The sequence below is a fragment of the Vanellus vanellus genome (genome assembly GCF_965231255.1).
Source record: "Vanellus vanellus genome assembly, chromosome: 12".
NCBI classification, from domain to species: domain Eukaryota; kingdom Metazoa; phylum Chordata; class Aves; order Charadriiformes; family Charadriidae; genus Vanellus; species Vanellus vanellus.
This window is the reverse complement of record NC_138917.1, coordinates 15,393,159-15,415,375: the sequence shown is the minus strand read 5'-3', so window position 1 is coordinate 15,415,375 and position 22,217 is coordinate 15,393,159. Positions and strand designations below refer to the sequence as shown.

The 22,217-nt window shown below is 39.4% G+C and overlaps 1 protein-coding gene across 2 annotated transcripts; it reads left to right on the top strand.

The window, feature by feature from the left end:
* The first annotated feature begins 208 nt into the window (after window positions 1-208).
* On the top strand, window positions 209-21,520 carry N4BP1 (NEDD4 binding protein 1). 2 transcript variants are annotated; one of them, XM_082489254.1, is made up of 7 exons: window positions 209-467; window positions 3,379-5,153; window positions 12,949-13,079; window positions 13,526-13,622; window positions 16,114-16,221; window positions 18,806-18,913; window positions 20,939-21,520. In XM_082489254.1, exons 1-7 carry the CDS (start codon window positions 216-218, stop codon window positions 21,273-21,275), a joined length of 2,808 nt encoding a protein of 935 aa, XP_082345380.1. In that variant the 5' UTR covers window positions 209-215; the 3' UTR covers window positions 21,276-21,520. The 2 variants fall into 2 exon arrangements, with proteins under 2 accessions (XP_082345380.1, XP_082345381.1); XM_082489255.1 differs by lacking the exons at window positions 16,114-16,221; window positions 18,806-18,913; window positions 20,939-21,520 and adding an exon at window positions 15,222-15,244.
* The last annotated feature ends 697 nt before the right edge of the window (window positions 21,521-22,217 follow it).

Below are 22,217 nucleotides of genomic sequence, written 5' to 3'. Positions count from 1 at the left end.
CTGAGGGAGGAGGGCTTCCGCCGCCCTCCCTAAAGATGGCGCCGGCGCTGAGGGGAGGTGCCCGCCGCCTCCTGGCGCGCGCCGGCGCTGGCGCCGGCGTCGCGGGCCGATGACGTCCGCGGGGGGGTGCGGAGGGAGCCCGGGGATTCCCCGTGTTGTTGTCCTGGGCCCGGCGGGATGGGCGGCCGGGGCGCGGGGCGGCGCGGCCGGCCCTGATGGCGGCTCGCTGGGCAGCCCGCGGCTCCGAGCCGGGGCCGGGGGTGGATGAGTTCACCGTGCCGGCGGAGAAGAGCCGCCTGCTGGAGGGGAGTCTGGGCCGCATCGAGGGCTTGTTCGAGGTGCGGCTGGCCGTGCTGGGGGCGCAGGGGGACTGGCGGCCCGCCATCCCGCCGCCGGGCCCGCCGCCCGCCGCCGCCCGGATCTGGGTGCAGCTGGTGGGCGGTGGGAAGGCCGTGCGCAGCGCCAAGGTACGAGGCGAGGGCGGGGGGTGTCGTGTCGGTGGGGCTCGGTCAGGCGGAGGGAGGCCGGGGCCGCGTTGGGGTATGGACGGGCCCCTCTCTCCCGGGGCAGCGCTCGGGGCCGCCGGGGGCGGGTAGGAGGAAGAAAAGGGCCGAGGGTGGGGGAGTCCGTGCTGCACGGGGAAACAGAAACGGTCCTGCCCTGCATATAGGTGTGTGCCAGGTGCCAGGGTGTCTCCGGCGCTGCTGACGTGAGCGTAGAGAACAAAGAGAAACAGTTCAGCTGAGGAGTGCAAAGTTCGTCGGTGCCGCAGAGCGCCTGACGGTCACCGCCTCGTGGAACGCTCCTGCCCTCCGCCAGAGAGGGCTTCACACCTGGAAGGGCGGGACCGGTTTTGTTTTCGAACGCGATTACAATGTATCGCTCTCCTTTTTCTTCCCTGAGTCAAGAAACTCTTCGGAGTTGGTTGGCTGCCACCATCGTTCACAGTTGCTTTACGGAGTTAACATATTCTGTGGCTTACGAGCAAAGCGAGCGGCTTAGCAGAGCTGGTATTTCCTCCGTGTAAAAGTTGGCAGATCCAGGCTGCCCCCCCAGGCTGTCTGCTGGAGCAGGTGGCTCGCTTTGTACCCAAATACTAGCCAGGTTAAAAGAGAGAGCCGTCCGGGCTGTGTGCGGCTCTCGCGGTGGCACCAGTCGCTGTGAAGTGTCTTCGCAGAATTATTTTGTTAAATCTCTTGTACAGATAGCCTTTGGGGGCACCCAGCGGTAATGACAAAATTAAAATCATAGTGGGCCCGGTGCCTATAGCCGCTTGAGTCGTGCGGTGAGAATGGTAGTGTGAGCGCTGGCTAGGCTGACTGTGGCTTTCAAACCCAAAATCTCAACATACGGGCGTTTGCTTGTTTAAGCACACCTGCTGATATATATCTGTATTTGGCATGTATTTTGTGACTTTATTCGCAGACTTGGCAGTCCACTTTGGAAAACTTCATTCCTTAACTGTGTAATGCCGAAGATTTAAAGAAAATACTATGAATGTTGAGGGGTTTGAATTATTTGACTCAGAAATTGCCTTTAGACCACTTTGCTTGTATATTTGGGCTCAGAGACTCCCGAAACCATTACAGGTAGCATAAACAGCTGTTCTTCTCTGGGCAGCTGCAGTACACCTTTCTTTTTTTTTTTTTTTCCAGAAAATTAAAGCCTGAAACAAACAGCACAAGATTTCTGTTTTCTAACTGCTGCTTTTCCTAATAGCATGCAAAATGTTTCCCACTCCAAATACTTAAAGGATATGGGAGGTGTGACTTCCCTTACATGTAGAGCAATTTTCAGACCCTGTATGGAGGTATTATTGACTAGAAAGTACAAACAATTGCACATCTTTATTGCCTCCCCTTAAAAGCTTTGTCATAGCAATTTGTGTTTTAATTCATCATCACATGCAATATATTCATTCTTCAGTGCTGTTTAGTAAATGTACAAAAAAGAAGACGACGTTCCTAGATTTTTAAATTTTTAATAACCTTTTTTCTAATTATGTTATTGGCCTGTTGCTCTGCAGAAGCAGTCAGATGATGACTAAGGCATGAAAAGTAATCCTGTGGATTGTGTTGCAGAAGCAGTTTGTGTTAATATGGTCTTGAAGGGGCCTGAGGTGATGTAACTCAAGAGATGATAGGAAGTGGTGTTACATTATTCGTTACCTTGTATTGGTTTACAGTTCCATTTAAAAGAGAAGTTTAATTTCTGAGAGTAAGATAGGTAATAAAATTTTGGTGTACTTGGGAGTGTGCAAATACAATGACTGCAGCTTAGAAACTGGTTTCATACATTACACAATTTTAAGCACAGAAAGATACTCTTTGGACAAAAATAATGCTACCTGAAAGAAGAAATCCATATACTGTATTGACAGAGTTCTGAACTCTGACACATTTAAAACAAGGCAGTGTAGTGAATTTACCCATAGTAACTTCTGGGTGGTAGAACAGCAATGGGACTTCTTTTAATTAAAAATATATATATTTTGAAAACCTGAACTTTGAGAACACAGAACTAGCTGGAGGCTGGAGTTTTCTCAGTCACTTGTCAGTATCATCTGATTTTTCAAAATACCAAGTTTCAAAGCCTCATGTGGAAAGCTGGCTTGCTGTTCAGTTTTTTGAGAGTGATTTTCTTTGGTGTTATATACCAAGTAGGTAGGTAGGTGCTCTGGCAGTTGTAGTTTTAAAATATAAATGTTTTGTTTGGTTAATAAGGGAATCTGTCAAGAGCCCAGATGCTGGTTTTGTCATTTGTTTGGGTTTAGCTTTTTTTCCCTCTAGTTTATCTTTTAATGTACACTACTGCGGCTCCTAATTATGTTATGCCATGCCACAGGATCCACGTACTTGATTTGTCAAGTAGCAAGTGTAGAATATGTAACACATAATAACCACTTAAAAATATAGGATAGCTACTGCTGTTTTGACCCTTTGGAAATTTTCTTTATAAACTGCTTTGAGAAGTTCAGTTTTCTGGACTATGTAGAATTCCCTAGTTCAAACCATTTGTTTGTGAAGCCTGTGTTCCCTTTAACCAAAGAACGGGGATGGGAAAATAAATCTCTTTGGGCTTGTCTTTTAAACTGTTTGAGCTACAACTTAAATAATCTGTTACTGTCGTTTTCAAGTAAATTTACTTATAAACAGTAGTATATAAAAGTTAGCATTCTATGACATCTATTTAAAAATCATTTCAGATATCTCTATTTTATCTCTATTATCCAGTTTACTGGCAGTAATTGCTTTCTCACATTCGTTATGCTAAGTTGGCTTTATTTTCTAATGTACTTGTCCATTACTGACCTGACCCAAGCTAATTTTATATGTTAGCTTTTTCCAACTATTCATTCAGCTCTTTTTCTCCTTCTAGGAGTATATTAAGGGACTCTGTGAACCTGAACTAGAAGAAAAGGAGTACTACCCAAAGGATATGCACTGCATCTTTGTTGGCGCACAGAGTCTGTTCCTCAACAGTCTTATTCAGGATACCTGTGCTGATATAACAGTGCTGGAAATAGGATTGCTCAGTATTAAGGGGGGTGCAGAAGCTGTTGTAATGGCTCAAAGTCATGTTCAGCAGTTTGTGAAGCTTTTTGAGAATAATGAAAGCTTGTTAAGTGACAATGAATCGGGGATTAAAAAGCAATTCAGACAATTTGTGGAAGCACATGCAGATAAATATACAATGGATTTACTGATTTTGCCTAGCTCACTAAAAAGAGAACTCCTAGCTCTCACGCAAACTGAATGTTGTGAAGGGGAGAGCGGTATCATAGACCTTACAGGTTCTGAAAGCCCGACAGAGCTTTTACAGAATGAAGACTCCAAAGTAATTGCTACAAACAGAGACAGAAGAGCCAGTGGTGAGGAAGCAAGACACAATGCTGGGACACCTGTAACTGAGCTTACAAAGCAAATGGACACTGTTTTTTCTGATGCCCCTGAAACAAGTTTTGTTCCCATAAACCTTGTGCCTTTGTTAGAGGCAGTGGTGTCTAAAGAAAGGCAGTCGTGTAAACGAAGATCCTCTGATGCTGAGGAAAGGCTCCCTAAAAAGCATTTCTCTTTGGAAAATGATCAGGAAGTGAAACCTGCTTCACACAGTAATCCTTCAGACAGTGATGCAGTTATTGATCTGCTTTCGGATGGCTGCAGTGAGTCGGGTGACCCCAGTTATTGCCTTAAAGAAGGTGATGATATCACTGAGGAAATGGAATATAAGATTCTTGTGAACTTTTTTAGAACAATGGGATATTCTCAAAATATTGTGGAAAAAGTTATTGGTATCCTAGGACAATCTGTAGAACCATTAACGTTGCTAGAAGAAATTGAAAAGGAAAACTTAAAATTTCAAAAAGAACATGAACGCTCATCTCAAAAGCCTAGAACTATCAATCCTCCTCTAGGAAGTAACGCAGATAATTCACGAAAGCTAGAAGACAAAGCCATTTCTAGCAATAAAAGCCCATTTAAATCCAGTCATAGTACAAAGGAGACAAAAAATGAATATTACGAAATAAGAGATTTGCCAGGCGTGCATGGTGATGCAGAAGATAAAATGCATATGTTGGTATGCAAACCTGCTTCTCCTTCCAGCAAAAATTTGGCTATATGCTATAAACAGAGAGACATTTATTGCCCTGGTGAGAATCGCAGTTCAAGGTCAAGTGATGTAGAAACCGATGGTGGTGTAACTTTCAGCACTATACAGCCTGGAGTCCTCAAAGATGTTGATTTTGTTGCCAGAGGGAGCTCAGATGCGCAGCGTATCTCAACTAAGACTAAAACTGCAGTTCAGCAAAAATCTGCAGGTGCCTCAACTGTACAGAATAGTCATCCTGTTTTTGAAGACCAATTAGGACACTGCAGCTCTTCTTCTCAAGTGAGATCTTTCAACCAACGCCTTTCCCAAACCTCAAATTCTGAAAATCCTGTCCCAGACCAGGTATTGTCTTCACAAACACATCCTTCAAATCCTGATAGAGACACAGTGGGACCACACAGTCGTCATCCTGATCCTTCAGTTACTGGAGTTCAAAGATTTTTGGAATCTCTGAAAAAGCCATACAGACTGGAGTTGAAAAATGAACCTGGGAAACCGTATTTAAAACATATAATTATTGATGGAAGCAATGTTGCAATTTCGTAAGTATTGTTCCTTTCAGCTATCTCTTTATTAAAAGTCCAATGAGCTTTCCAATGAAATGGGGACTAAGAGGTTGCTGTGGTGTGTGTAAAGTTTTTGGTAGCTAGCTTTTTGGTGCCCAACAGTCCATGTACACAGCAAGGTTTTTCAGCTACTGGTAATGGCTGCATTGGTAAATTTTGGTAAGGCTTGATAATGAAAAATTGTGCGAGATTGACAGTAGCCATTTTAATTTCCAACACATAGCAATTTTGATAATTTTTATTCTCCGTTTAGTGACAGCATTCATTTTATGACTGACTTTTTTAGAGTTACTCTTTGTTGAGATACTGTGCATGGAAGGAAATTCAGCAGTTTTTAGCAGGTGCACTATGTGATGCTGCAGTACACAAATCCAGCTAGAACAGTATGGTTGTGGGATATTCTATTGTGAAACAATTCTTGTGGAATTTACTTTTGCTTTAAAACAATTCCTTAGTCTGAAGGTGAACAAATGCAATAGCTGGTTAAAACAGAATAAGGAAAATCCTTGATTTTGACTTAAAAATTGTTTGGTAATCACAATGTACTGGAAGATATTTTCTGTAAACCCTTTTAAGACTTAGCTTTCCTGCTCAAATTTGTAAAAACAGGTAGCTCAGATTTATGAAGCCCAAATACTAAAATAGTCTGAAACAAGCTTGAACAGAATAGGCAATGGAAACTTAACCTAGGTATACATTAGAGGTAGATGAGATCTTTTTTGATAACAAGATGTTTCAAAATGAGAAGTGGATTAATTCTACAGCATTTCTTACTAGGCAGTGGTCAAATTTGAATCCCAAGTTGTGCCATTTCAGAGCAACCTACCTGGAATTATCAGTGCTCCAGCTCAAAGTAACACTTCAGTCAGAAGTAATGTCAGTGAGCTCGGCTCTGTTGCAAGCAATTTTATGCATGAAACTTAAATTTGCTTTGCACACACCTAACAAAGGAGTTGAGTTACCATCAACTTAAGTGTTTGGGGTTTTTTTACTTTTGCTCTTAGTGTCTTGCAATTTTAAAGTGGAGGTTTTTGTATAGTAGTAACATAGTTCTCCTTTAGCCACATTACACATTAGTGCTTGGGCCCTGTTACTTTTTGAAATGTAGGCATGCAACAAAAATTTTCCATCCCCCTCCATAAAACGTGCAGAATAGGCAGCCGTGTGGATGTGTGCACACACCTTTTCTCCTGTTCCTCCTGGTACCTGAAAGAATGTACGCAAACAATAGGAGACAATTCTAGGGCGGTTCGACAAGTTTAATTGCTTGGCTGGTATGGCACCATGCAAACAAACCCTATGAAATGGGCACGGTTAATACTGAAAAGATCAAAAAATCCCTTTCGCTGACTGTGATGCAGGGATTTTGCATTATTGTAAGTATCCTCTCATTGCTTTTTTTTTTTTTTAATTGTTCCTATTGTAGACAACTTTGGAGGGCATTGCCAGTTACAAATTTTTTTTTCTTTTTGAAGTTTGTTATAACTAACTGGAATAGCAAAAGTCACTTAGAACCTGTATCACTTTTTGTTTTGTGATTCACTTGATTCATCTTAACGTCTGTCTCATCAAAACTCCTTGAATTGATTGCTGTTCTCTAGTCAGGAAGAGACTTGGATTTGTACTTTTTGTACTAAGTAATTTTGGTAAGCACACGTCAAAAGGTTTTGTCAGTGTTTGTCATGGTTTCAGTTGGGATAGAGTTAACTTATTTATTAGCAGCTGGTATAGTGCTATGTTTCGGATTTGGGATGAAAAATACTGTGGATAGCGCAGTGGTGTTTTTAGTTGTTGCTAGGCGGTCAAGGCCTCTTCTGCTCCTCATATCGCCGCACCAGCGAGCGGGCTGGGAGGGCACAAGGAACTGGGAGGAGACACAGCCAGGACAGCTGACCCCAACTGACCAAAGGGATGTTCCATACGATGTGACGCCATGCTCAGTATGTAAAAATGGAGGAAGAAGGAATAGGGGGACATTTGGAATTAAGGCATTTATCTTCCCAAGTAATGGCTACGCGTGATGGAGCCCGGCTTTCCTGGGGATGGCTGAACACCTGCCTGCCCACAGGATGCAGTGAATGAATTCCTTGTTTTGCTTTGCTTGCGTGTGTGGCTTTTATTGGTCTACCTATTAAACTGTCATTATCTCAACCCACAAGATTTTTTTTTTGCCACCTTTGCTCTTCCAATTCTCTCCCCCATCGCAACTGGGGGGGAGTGAGTGAGCGGCTGCGTGGTTCTGGCTGCTGGCTGGGGTTAAACCATGGCAGTTTGCTATGGGGCTTTTTTTTTTAGTTTTGGAATATGAAAGTGAGCAATGACAAATGCAATATTTCTTCTTAATGAGGAAGTGGTAGCTTTTAAGAACAAACTGACTCACTGTTCTTCTGCTCCAGTCATTAATATAACAATAAGTAAGAGTAAACTTACTCTGAGAACTTGCTATTTAAGATTTTTTTGATGCAGAGTTCTGCTGAATGTGCAGAAACCCTTCCAAGTACAGAAATTAGTTTTCATTGTGAAACCATGCTGTCAGAACCAAAATGGAGTACTTTAAGTGAAATAACAGTAATTCTGAGAAAGATCATCTGTATCCCCAGACAAAGTATGAAAAGATTAGGCTATTTAAGTGTTTTTTAAACACTTAAACTATTTTAAAATATAGATATAATATTGGAGATTGGAAATCCTGAAATATAGCCTCATATCAGCTATATTATCTTGTATTTAGTTGTAACTAATTCTCAAATAGGTGTGCTGGTTTGAGGTAAAACGGAAACAATATTTTCTAAGAATAGGCCAGAGTACTACCTGTGATCCCATGAATTCCACAGGATGCTCTGAGGCTGAGAAAAACACATCTGACTGGTTAAGATACAGGTATCGTATGTTATCTACTTGCAGCTATTAGATGGAAGAGGCTTCCCAAAAGAATGGGCTCAAATACTGTTTAGGGGAAGAAAATAAGCTTTTCCAGGAAAAAAAAAAATCTTATGTACCATAAGAAAATAATGTCAAAGGCTGTCCTACAATGAATTTAATATTTCAGACAATTGACAGGTGGACAGTTTCCCAGAAGTGACTATGTAAACACAGATCTGCAAGTGCATGTACACACAGTTGTGTTCGTGGGGAAAAAAATGGATGTATACTTCTAGTTTCACAGAGATAGACAAAGATGCCCTTAGATACTAGTTCTTTCATGGTCATGAAAGATCTACTGTAACTCCTAACCATGTCACCAAAATTCATGGAAGAGCAAAACTTCCACAATTGTTAGGGATAATAAATACTTCTAACTCCCTTTTCTCTGTAATACGTATGAATTTTGCTTGAGAACAGAAATCATAAATGTTGTTGTTATTTTTGTGATGTGCTAGTAGAACTGTTAATATTATCTTAGCAAATTAGGTAATCAGTCTTAACTTTTTCCTTTTATGTACAGTCCTAGCCTGATGATTTCTGTTTAGATGCCTTGGTGTTTGCTGGTAACTTACATAGACTACCGCATGATACCTTGCAATTCCTAGACATATAGTTAATTCAGAAAAATTTCTGCTGATGTTTTATACTTAATGCATATAAAAATATATCTTACTTAGCCTGTGGGGGTTTTTTTGACAGGCCTCATGTATTTGCACATGTTCCTGCTAGATCGCTATTTTTCCCCATTCAGAACAAAACATTCATTTTTAAAGATGTTTAGCTTCAAATGCAATTTAAGGACCAAGGACCTAGTAACATAGAAATGTTTGCAGTTAGTCCAGAAAGTCTCTATAGCACACATGAGGTGTCAAAAGTAAATCTAAGTAACAACTTCTGGTTTTGAGAAGGAATGTTGGAAGATTTCTTAATGTGTAACCTTTTCTACCAAGTGGTCATTAATTGAAGAAGGTGATTATCATCCTTATAAATTGATCTCCCCAGGTTAAAGAGCCCAGAGCTAGTCCCTCATGACTGGCAACAGTAAAACTTTTCAGGTCAGTCAGTAGAGAATTATTGAATTAATAGATTAAGGTTTTCTGTCATTTTATAGTCTTGCTAACTTTAAAGGGGAAGTCTGACATGATCCATAACTCTTGACGCTGCTTTAATTCAAGTACAGTGTTTTGTTACAGCAAATAGTTTTTAAAGTAACCTTATTTCCTCGTTGTTCAGACTGTTATTTAGAAAATAGTGATGTAAAAGTGCAAGTCACAACTGAGTCATAAGCTACCTTGAACTTTTTAAAATGATTTCCCAGATGTGTAGTAGTGGAAGAGAAATGCAAATTGTTGGGGTTGTGTAGAAAACAGATATACCACATCCTCTCTGTCTGTTTATTATTATTTTTTTTAATATGGAGGTATTTTTTCCATCTACATGTTTCATCTATGGGGTTTTGTGTCTATATTTGGGAGGGGAAGAGGGGGGGGAGGAACAACCAAATACATGTGAAACCAGTGAATTAAGAGGTGGTGAATAAATCAGCTTATGTCCCTGCTGGCTGCGAGACTACTGTAGGCAGTGGTCTCCAAACTTTTTTTGAATGAGCGCCCCTATCAGTAAAACAATCTCTGAGCGTGCACCCCCAATATATGTATATTTATCAACTATACATGTGCACTACTGAAGTTCTAATATTTCCTTCATGCACCCCAATGGACTGTCTTGCACAGCAGCTGGGGTGCACGCACCCCACATCAGGGCAGGGCATAGTAGCTGGGGACCGTTGATATACAATCCCCAAATGCAGTTATAGAACGTCTGCTGCCTGCTGCTCAACCAAGTGAAAACTCAGCTTATGAAAAGCAAAGGACAGAGAACTGCCTCAAAATGGCAGAACCATCAAGATATTTAAATGTCCTGCTAAATAATCAATGCATGGGGGATTTTTAAGGTAGGTATTCGGCAGCTTCCTGCTGGCTAAATGAAGCCTCATTGTTTTCTTACCTCTTAGAAAGTGAAGAATAGTTTTCAGTTTTGCTTTGAATTGTGTTCAGTTTTACTTCTCAGTGCCTCGAGATTACGGACATCTGCTTCTGTGCCTCTGTTGGGTTTGGTTTTTTTGACCCCTGAGTAGCATGTGTGCTTGGGTGAAGGCTGCACAGGCTTCCAAACGGCTGCTTGCCTTGGGTCTTAACTCTTGAAGACTGCAGGAAGCTGAAGAATTTCTTCTCTTGACACGTGCAGCCTAGTAAAAATGGCACATTGGTCTATAAATGCTAGCTGTACTTTCGGTGTGCTTGTTGAATAAGAGAAGTCCAGATTTTACTCTAACCACTAACAAGCATTTTTAAAAAGTGTCTCTTTTTATGTGCTGAAAACAGGCCTTTCAGAGCAGACTGAAATATCTAGGTAGTGTCAGGTAATTTTAAATTAATATTGTAATTAAAATGTGGAAGAAACTCAGAATGAAAGAATAATCGGATGGAATTGTTTCTTGCTAGAATTGTTTGTAAATAATGCGTGCTTTCCTTAATTTAGTTACAAAACCAAAGGGAAAATGTTACGTGCCCCGGAAAGCAACCTGCTGTTTAGTGCTTTGTGCTGCTTATGATAGTCTCTTGTTTAGCTTCAGAAATACCTTTGTAGGGTCTTCATGGTTTTTTAAAGAACTGGGACAGCCCAAACCAGTATTTACAATGGCAGTAGGCGAACAGATGCAGTCTTTGAGATTGATGTCTTGAAAAGACCACCTTGCTGTGGTAACTTGCTGTCCCTCAGATGTTTACCTAGCTCAAAGCATGTTGTATTTCTATTTATCTGTGACATGCTTATGCATATTATAGCTCACCTTAATTCTACATGTTATTTGATAAAGTTAAATATATTGCTTGTATCTGCATGCTTTTTGGTGTTTTTTTGTTTTTTTTTTTAAGTTGCTACAGAGCAGGAGTGTTTGATCATACAGGACAAATAAAGAGCTGCTTTTCTAGGCTTTAAAAGATTTAAAAACCAGAGAGTACTCTGTGTAGTTTAGCAGGTTTAAAGCGCTAAAACAGGGGAATGTATAAGTAGAGAAGGCATAATTTTCCACACGAACGTAGAGACCTCTGTATTTATTGAAGTCCAATTGAGAGCCATTAAAACAGTGAAATTATTTAACAGAGTTTTCCAGTTTATCGAATAGGACATCTAACTTAAAGTGGGGGGGTGATGACTGCATTTTACATTTATGACTTAGAAGGTTTATGAGGGGTAACTCTTCTGTGACAATATCGTTCCTTTATTTGACTGCTCTTAACATCAAAGCCACCTGTTTTTTAGGGTAAGTGTGGCGTAGGCTTTATTTTTTTTTCTCCAGGAGCTCTGTTAATAAGTCAGATTTTTTGCCTTTTGTAGTTCAGATGCAACTTACTCAATTTCTGCCCTTTTACATAAAACATTCCTCTCCAAATTCAGAGAACCATAATAGATTTGTATTTTGATAAATGTATTTTTGAAATGCGTTTACAAAATTGGAAAAGAATACATGAATGCTACTAAAGACTGAGTTTCATTGTAAAATATTTCCATGGAGATGTTTTAAAGAACTCTCTGTTCAGAAGATTTCCTGGTGGGTTAAACTAGGGGTTTAAAGATAAGATTCCATTCAAAACTAGGTTTACTATTAGGCTTATAATATAGAATTGCACATTAATTAGGAGACAGGTTTAAAGTACAAACAGCACTTGATCACTTATTGTTATGAGAAGCACTTTGGGTGACCTAACATCTAACTCAAAACGGAGAGTATGTACTACTTTGTAAGAAGTGCTTTGCTTGTTCATGCCATCAGTTCTGAATCAGTGGGTCTTTTATAACTAAGAATATCTTGTTTTGTGCAAGTATAACCTCTAATCTATGAAAATGCAAGGGGAAAAGTTTCTGAATGAAAACTGGATTTAGCCCTATGTAAGGTGCTAATAGGTGTTTTGAAGGAATTTGTTCTAGAGGTATTTTTGATTCTGTCCTCTGTACTTCATTTTAAGATTCTTCTTCCGTTATTCTCCTGAAGCTCAGTTTCCAAAATCTGGTTAGACAGTTAATTGCTAAAGGAGGACTTCATGCCATGTGTTAAATGGGCATATAGGATCATTGGGATAATTCAGATTGAGAAGGACCTCAGCTCCAATCTCTATATCATTCATATTGGGCAGTTGCTGATTTTTCTGGAAAGTCACTTAACTGCATTGCAAAATCAGGTAACAAACATCTTATATTTTTAAAGGGGGGGCAGCGGGGGCGGGGGGAGAAATTGCCACTAAAAATACAGTGTTTTGAAAACCTTTCTTCCAAGAAATTTCATTATTTTGCTTGCAAATGGTAGCTCAGAATTGTTGAAGTGAAGGTAGAGGAGGCCCAACTAAGATTGTCAGAGAACTTCAGATGTAATCCTTGGGAACCAGTTGAACCAAAAGTGTTCTGTTTTGCAGTGGGACTCTATTGGGAACTACCACTATATCGGACTATGATAATTTCAGTCTATAATAAATAGATTTTTGAAACCATCTCTATTGGCCTTTTTAAAGCTAGCCACACTTCTAATTATTCAAATATTATTGTAGCCACAAAACTGAAAGGAGACCGACCTATAAAGTTGCCAAGTCATGTTTCCATTCTCTTCTTTTGCTGAAGATCTCTTCATTTGTAAGTTTCCTCATTTATAACATCCATCTACCGCTTATTTTGGTGAGGCTGTACGTGTAACTTCCAGCTTCGCTTTGCAAGGTTATGTTCTGTTTTCTTTGTATTCATAGTAGTAAAATTCTAGTGAATTTAATCTCCCTCCTCTTTCTTTCACTTCTAGTCATGGTCTAAGGAAATTCTTCTCCTGCCGAGGAATTGCAATAGCTGTTGACTACTTTTGGAAACGTGGCCACAGAAATATTACCGTATTCGTTCCACAGTGGAGAACGAGACGTGATCCTTCCATTACAGGTGAGGGAAATACTTTCCTAGTGTCTCCTATATTAAACTAAATTGTAACTGTTTCTTGAGATACTTCTCTGAAGAATTAATGGAGGAGGAACTCTTCATAAAACATTAAGCGTGAGCAGTCTGGCTGCTCAGCATGAGTCATTGGGTTTCCATGTACAACCTGAGACACTCTGAAGTGCTGTTTAGACTAACTGATGTGCCCCAAGTGGAGGCCTTTTTGTTTTGTTTGGATTTTGTTTGCTCCTTAATTTCTAGTTTCAACCTCTTCCTCCCCATTTTTATAATATTAGCAATTTTTCAGCTATCAATATGTCATTTCTGAAGATTAATAGGTACAAAAATAGCCTATCTTCTCTGCTAATTCTCTCTCAGACTAATTGTCAAGTCTATAAATAGCTTAGAAGAAAGCTTTTGTTTTTAAGAACAGCTGTTTCATGTTTTAACAGAGCAGGATTTCTTAACACAGCTCCAGGATGTTGGAATATTGTCTTTAACCCCTGCAAGGATGGTTTTAGGAGCAAGAATTGCTGCTCATGATGACAGGTACGGAATATACATAGCTTTAAAGTCTCTTTTAATATCTGACTAGTGGTTGTAAAAGCTTAATACTTCATAAGTATTAGCTAGTTCTTCGACCTCTCTAGACAGAGCGCTGTGCATCTAACTTACGACTGAGCTCTAAATCTGTTACGTTATTTTACTGTCCTAAGAAACTTTTTATACGTAATAGTCTAATAATATTGTACATACTGTTTTCAGAAATTTGGGAAAAATGGCAAATTTTCATGGCAGTTTTAACCCCCAAAAAGCCCACCCTTAATCCACTTCAAATGTCATCACTTGCATTGAGCAAGAAATGGATCTTTTAGTAATGTTTTTATGCTTTCCTGATCATCGGTCTATCCCTGAATTATCTTTTATGCCTGGGGAGCACTAGCATAAATCTGATCAGGTGCTATTTTGTTCTGTTTTTTTTTTTCTTTATGCCGTTGTCACATACGGACATACATGTGTATTTGGAGCAGTGTGCTTGTAACAGTGTAGGCTAGTAAATTTCCAAGTTAATTTAAGCACCAAAGTTTAACTTCAAAATGTGGAGATCAGACAACAACAGGTTTCCTAGTACTTATATTGCTATTGCCTAATTTTCCCAGTCTTGAGACTGTTAAAAGCGCATGCTGCTTAAGTTATTGTTCCACAACCACCTTTCCTAATTCTGCATGGATAAGCAGTTTGCAGCTTTGAAATTGTGTTCTGCAGCTAGCTACAGTTTGCTGGACTTCGGTTTCTTCCTTCCTACTAGTAATCATTCATACTTCATTTTTCTGACTACAGAATTGACAGGTTTTTTCATCATGGACATGCCTGTTCTTGTTAAATTGCGCAGTCACGTACCTGATTGTGGAACTTGATATGCAAAAGATATGTAGAGTGCACTAAATTTATCTTCCTTGTTAAAATATATCAACTCTGATCTCTTAAATAATAATGTTGTAGCAAAAAAAAAAATGTAGAAAGCAGCCACGTTGGAGTTGCTTAGACACTAATATTTTATATACACCTAGCATTTCGTGTAAAATGCTACGTAGGTGCAGTATTTACAGTTGATATTACCGTGGAAACGAGTGTTGTGCTAACATACTTGCACTTACATCAAAAGTGTACACATTTCTTTAAAAGAACACAATGCATTATCTCTTTGCTAAAATAGTTTCAAATGGCAAAAAGCTTGTTTTCCGACAGGCTAAAAAAAAATCATGGTATTTTCTTAATAAATGAGTAGTTACATTTTGTCCTGGTTTGAGATAGAACAGAACCAATTTTCTTTTTGGTAACTTTACCTTTCAATTAAGTCTCTTCTAACTGACTGTGCTCTCTGAAATTAATGGCATATTTTTCAGGCAGTGTCTGCTTCTAGCAGTGATAAGCTCTGATGTTTACAGTTAATACCAAGGCATGGTATGCAGAGAGGCTCTTGCTTATACTTATTGCTATGACACCCAAGGCCAGCTAACTTTGTGCCAAATTGGAGGGTCGGAAGCGGAAAAGCGTAGAGGGGTCGCACCTGCAGGGAGGAGGGGGTAGGACAGGTGACCCAAAACTGACCAATGGGGTATTCTATCCCATCTGCATCATGCTCAGTATAAAAGCTGAGTGATCAAAGGGTCAGCCCTTCTTCAATGGCCAGTGTCCGAGGAGGACTTTGTTCTTCTGCCCTTGATCCTGATCTGCGTGTTCCTGAATCCAGTTCTTAAATCCAGTTCCCATCTGCTGCTGAGTCCAGTCCCAGTGCTTGCCAGTGATGTGATTGTCATCCTGGGAACCTGATACTGGTTTTGTATATATTTTTATATATTTCATTATTTTCTTATTTATATTATTATCTTTTCTTTTTATTGTTAATATTTCATTCAAGCTGGTTTAGGTTTTTTTCAACCCGTAAGTGTCTCTCTCTTGTTCTCTCTCCCTCCCCCTTCTGGGAAGAGGAGGGGTTAATAGAGAGCATCTGTCATTCATTTAGTGGTCACCCCAGCCTAAACCATGACACCTTTTGCCATAATTTATTTAACAACAAAATGGTAACAGCACTCTCTGTTAACAAGCGTTGACGGACTAACATGCAGAACGCTATCTTGCAGAACACGGACATTAATGCTAAGCAAAAAAGTGAAATGGAAATAGGTTTGTGTTGGAACATGTAATAAATACTGTACTCTTTTGTAAAGCAAACCATTTACCTCTACAAATATTTCAGAATCTGATAATCCCATGGGTTTGGGGGGTTTTGCTTATGGGGCTTTTATGGAAAAAAAACCTTCCATGAAGACTCTTCTGCACTGAGTAGATGCATGCTACCTAAAACATTGTTTAAAGTTATATGGTGGGTCAAAACAGAGTAATTTCCTGGTAATCAAAGTGCTTGTTTTCCTACAAATAGATTACTCTTGGGTGGTGAAATGCTTAGTTTTCTAGGTCTTTGGACAATTTTCAGCAAAGTGGACTATCTTAATGGTCTTTAAAATTAATTTTACAGGTTTTTATTACACCTTGCTGATAAAACTGGAGGTGTCATTGTGACTAATGACAATTTCAGAGAATTTGTGACAGAATCACGTGCCTGGAGAGAAATTATTCAAAAAAGGTAATGACTGAATTTCTGTGAAATCTTAAAAGAGTGTCTGTCCTTACAGTTGCTCGTGTGGGATTTTTTATTTTTAATTAATCTGTCATGCAGTACTGGTAGAGCCCAACAAAGTACTGTGTTTGTTTCACCACTTTGATTCATGGCCTTATAATAATGTGTTGAGTAGTCTAATGTCCCTATTATTCATATATTCTCTGATGTATATCTGTTAATTGCTCACATAAATAGGAGCTTGGTGTAGCAGCCAAGCTATATCACTTCTGAAGCTTGGTGTTAGATCCTGTTAGAGTATACACTTTGTGGTCCATTCTCACAGGCTTTCTTGTTTTGCATCTCGTTTCTTCAAGGAGACATGATAGCTGATGCAGACATACAGTGTCACTTTTAAGGTTTCCGAATTGTCATGGATGGAAATATTTGACATGGTTATGATTTAGCAGTGATTCGCGATTTGAGGTAGATCAAGAAGTTGAATTTTAGTAGCACTTAATCATTAACCGATTTAAAGATTTACAAAGTGATTTAACAAAATAATTAAACAGCAACTTAATCACAGATTTGAAGATTACAAGATTCACACTAACTTACTATAATGTAGCCCAAATCAATACATACACATTTGAGTGAAAGCATGTATCCCAAATTAATACATAAAAGCACACAGACACCTCTGGGTCTCTGACTGCTGGGATCAAAGATCCCTTGGTATCAGGCAACTCTAACGAGCCAGTCGGTGCCCCTTTTGACTCCTGCGTGTGCATGGACAAACAGAAGAACATGTACATCCGTAAAAGCTAATGTGCCTATCGGAAACATAAAGATGGAGAGGTGGATGAGAGGGAAGCTAGCCTATAGTTAAAAATTTCCCTTTTCCCGAGTTTAGGGTAAATACTCACATTGCATCAGCATTCCTCAATGGGCGATAAGACTTGATGGGCGACTTGACTTAATGGGTGACTTGAGAGGGTTTGACTCGCCCTGGCCTTCTAATCCTCGAGGTATCAGCCTGAGCAGTGTCCCAACTTGGGGGAGGTACTGGCCACAGCTCGCTGTGATCCAGAAGAGCTCAAAGGGTCTTAGTAGAATCGCTACTTATAGGATCTGAGATAATTGACTTTCATCAGGTACTTATTCACCCCAGCCCAGCTTGGACAATGGGATATTCTGGTACTTTCCACTGGTTACACAAGCCCAGAACTTACTAGGTCTTGGGGTCCTGGTATCCCCCCCTGTCTGTGGCCACGATCCATATATTGTCAGGAGTGATTGATTATAGTTATTATTTTCAAACGATAGGAGTCATGGGATCTGGGCACGCTAAGGGGTTGCCATAGTGTTGTGGTCCATTACTCTCCACCTTTTCTTTCTTTCATGTTGGACCATTATATGAAGTTCTGGTCCATTGTATTATTAAGTGTCCCAGGTGGGGAGGAAATAGAGCCAAGTACCAAGGGGCCTAAAGGGGGGGAAAGAGGGTTGCACCACCACAGTCCGCCCAGTGACTAAAGTCAATTTATCTTGTCCATAGAGTGGCAGTGTGGTTGCCTCTTGCCTCCATGCCTATAAACAGGGAATGCCGCAATCGAATTATAATTTGAGGGAAATTTTGCATTTGGCTAGTCTCTCAGAGTTTCATTAAATGTGGTTAAGTGACATCGTGTACATGGGGAAATTTTTGCAAAAATGTAACTTGTTTAGCTCTCCTCCAAACTCTAATGTGTAAAACAACGTCTAACAACAAGCAACACCAGGTTTAGTATCCCAAGTGCCGTTGGAGACCATCCAAACAGGACTTCCCACCATTGGTGTTCTCCATCTCCTTTGACTCTTTTTAACAGTCAGTCTATTTCTTCAACATTTTGGTGGACTGTGGTGAGAGTCCTTTGTCTGGTTTCCCATGCTTATTGTAGGAGGTTGATGAAATCAGCGTGGTGAAGGAGTTGTTTGGTTATAGTTAGATTCATTCCAATAGGTGTGAGTTGTAGCTCACAATATAACATGTAATGTAGCCAATCACTCTTTACTGTATTACAACAAATTGACATAGTTAAACAAAATAATAAACACTTGCAACATACCTCCTGTGCAACTCATTTTTTAGTTCATTCGTGGGTTTGGTTTTGTTTTGTTTTTTCCGCCTCCAGTGAAATCCAGCACTGTAAACAGCTAATGCTATGTTTGCTGGTTGCGTGGCTTTCTGATAATATACACACTTTAGCTATGTGGTTGAAGATCCTTATAAGGAGAGGGGAGTTTGAACAATCAGGAAACCTTCTCTAATCACCTAGGAAATTCCACTCTGGTCTCTCTGCAAAAATTTGTAGTCATCCAATGCTTCCCTGTCAAAAAAAAAAAAAAAAAAATCTGTGTTCTGCAGTGTAATGGGAACAGTTCACATAAGCTCCCATTAAATTATTTTGACAGTGAATGTTGGTTGTATCTAAAATGGGTTGCTAGTTAAGTTTCAGTGACTCCTCACATGGTATGAAGTGTCTGCTCAGCAACTTGTATGCTACAGAGGTGAAGGGCAGCAAGGGTGTAATACATGTCACTAAATAATACTGAAATAACTCTCTTGCAGGTTACTCCAGTACACTTTTGCTGGTGACATATTTATGGTTCCTGATGATCCTTTGGGAAGAAATGGACCTAGATTAGATGACTTCCTTCGAAGTGAAGGCTGTTCTAGGTACAAGCACTCTTTCCACTTTTGTTTGAGACAGTTACAATTTCAAATGTGAAATAAACCATTTTCCTGGTTCACTTGAACAATTCTTCAGATCTATATAGTAAAGGTACAGTAAAATTAAGCAACACTGTAGGATGTAGTAGCTTAACAAAAACATGTTTTTCATATACTTCAGTCTGTTCAGAAACTGCTGGTGACATTTGCATCTAATCAAGATCTCTCTCACAGCTAAGACAATGACTTCCTCTGACATTTGATTGTGGTCGTTTTCATACAAAGGTGGTCCAAACTGTGTTAACATTGCACAAATCTGCCAATGATTTGGGTATGTGGTAGCCTGGTATCCTGTTAATTAATGTTATTTAAAACACTGTGGTTGATCACTTATTCATAGTGGGACAGCAGGTGCCACAAAAGAACTCATTCTTCGTCACGGGAGAGGCGTTTCTCTTCACACTTGAGGGTACTGTACTGTTAATAAAACAATTTTTGAGAGGCATCTTTATTAAATGCATTTGTATTTGATTCACAATCTTAAATATTAATAAACATATATTGTTCTGTTAAGATCATTGGACTTATTAAATGTGCATGTAATCAAAGTATGAATTTGCTTTGGATTAACTGCCAAGACTTGAGAATGGGTTTGCTCTTTCACCAACTTACGAATTATAAACACTAATGATAGTGAGGACTATTGAGGGAGCTTTTGCTCTTACAAGTGAGGTAAATAAAAGTAGAAATACAAAAGGCAAGCCATACTTAAGGATTAATACTAAGAGTAAGCAGGAATCTCAGCTATTGGAAACAACTGAGGAAAGTGAGACATATATACCAGCAGGTCACAGGTAGATTTGAAAATAAGCATGTAATGTCAACATGAAAAAATGAAGTGCAGTTCTAGAACTCCAATTTGAAATGCTAAGAAAGTATCCAAGCTCTAGTATAAAACCCTTACAAGATGCCATTTGGAATGCTGTTTCAGCCACTTGTATCTGAGAAAAATAAAGTGAAAATAGACTGTGTTCTGGGAGGTGATTGTAGAAGTGGAGTCTTTTGAGAAGCACTTAGTTTCCTATCTGTACACTTGGAACTGGAACTAGGCTTTGGTTTTTCGGGGTGTGTGGTGGGGTTTTTTAACACTGAGGAAGGGTGCCAGTGTATCCTTACTGAAGACTTTTTCTACTCGAGTTAAATGATTCAGGAAGCATAAATGGCACCAGGAATATGATCAGAAACTAGAGGGTTCTTGAGCAATTAGGTACCCTTTCCACGTTGAGTAGTGGGAGATGTCGTAACCTAAATGCTTTTAAAATAGAGCTCTGGGATTTAGGTAGTTTCCCTTGGTGGTAGGAGAATGGACTGTAACATGAGTTCCAGTTCACATTTCTGTTATGTGGAGGCATCTGAAGTAGATTTGGCCCTGAATTTTGTAGTGCTAGCAGTTTAGAGTAGCAACAACTTTTCAAAGTCTAAAATGAAATCTCAAGGAAGAACATTCAGATCCTGAAAAACTTCATTGCCCCATCAAGTATATCATATGAGGGAAACAAAGCCTCGATCTGTACGTGAGCACAGCTCACAGTCGTGAGCAAAAAAATTATGTGAGGAATAGCCTTGTGGAAGCCCCTTTGGTCTGTCATTATTTTCACGTATTCTGAGTCAGTGTACATGTGTTCAATGTATCTTTTTATCCATTTAGCTCAATACCAATGTTGATACTTCCATAAAATAAGATTTGACTGTAGCTGTATTCTGCCAAGTAAAGTACTTGCAGCATATTGGAACTAGTCATAGATAATATTAGTTAATACGGTTAGTTGTGCCAGATTCAAACTGAAAACTGTTACACCTATGGTTTTGTTTCACTTTGGAAAAAATGCTTATCATTTGATTCCTATCAGTAACTAGCCGAGCAGCAGTGAAGTGTAGGAGTTATACAGATTTTTCTTTTCTGGGTTTGTACAGAGACAGCTAGCATCTCCTTTACCTTAATTTAATAAAAATTTTTATTTTGTTCCATAGAGATTTTCGGTCAGCACAAAAGGCTTTACAGAGCAGTGGACAATATTCTTCTGAGACACCTTTCTTCATGCCAATCCCCAAACCAACCAGTAGCAGTCAACAGCCTAAAAAGAGAGTACATGGTGATCGTTCATCAACATGGCTTCCGCTGGAAACAAACATACAGGCTTGTCTAGCAATTCCACCACAGAGATCTGCCTCAGAAACAGTACAGCTGAGAGAAGCCCTGATAAAAATTTTTCCTGATTATGAGCAAAGACAGAAGATTGATCAAATACTAGCTGATCATCCATTCATGAGAGATCTTAATGCACTGTCTGCCATGGTGCTTGACTGAATGTTTTACAGGGTTTTTATATCACAACTGATCTAACTTTGAATATCAATGTGAAGAAAAATGTTGCTCTATTATGTTACTTTGTGAATATTCAGAACCTAATTTTATTTGTATAAACAAAGATATTTTTTGTGTATGTTATGTTGCTAATAGATGCCAGTTTTTGCTAAATTAAAAACTGCTGCTACTACAGATTTGTAATAATACTTTCTATGAAAAAAAAACAAATCTTCTGCTTCACTTGAATTGCTTATTAGAGCAGTAGCAGTTCTAATGAACTGCTACCACTTCAAACAGTGTGTTAGCACTTTTTAAAAAACCCTTTCCTCAAAAGGGAAAAATCATGTCAGATGCTTAAAATTGACTCTTACAGCTTCAGATGTATTTTCCAGATGCACACGTAACATACTATAACATAAGCCATGCACCTGTCAGATATCATTGTTGGTGTTTGAATCTAGAGTATAGATATTATAAGAAAACCTGTGTTCTACTAGTACTTCCTTCACATATGAACTTTGAAATATTTCTCCATGGAAGTAAAACAGACCCTTTTAATATTTTCAGATATGAAGACTTCTACGTAGTGTATACATGAATCTGCTTTCCTTAAGCCTGCATCATGGATTTTGGAAATAGGCTATATTCCTGAGGGTCTGTGAACAGCAGCAGTTTGAAGATCGGTGTGTAGGAGCAGTGGATGTTCGGTGTGTCGTTGAAGTACTGTCACAAGGTGGCATTATGCATCTGTTGGTTTGTAATGATCAGCAGGAAGGCTTCTGACGTACTCGTTCTTCTATAAAGAAAGATTAAATGCAAGACAGATAACAGTAATTGTAAGAGTGTTGTGGGTAAAATTGTGTATTATATGAATAACTTAGGGATACTAAGCAGTCTTCTGATACTACAGGGAGCTAAGAAGCTCTGTGTATAGGGCTAAAA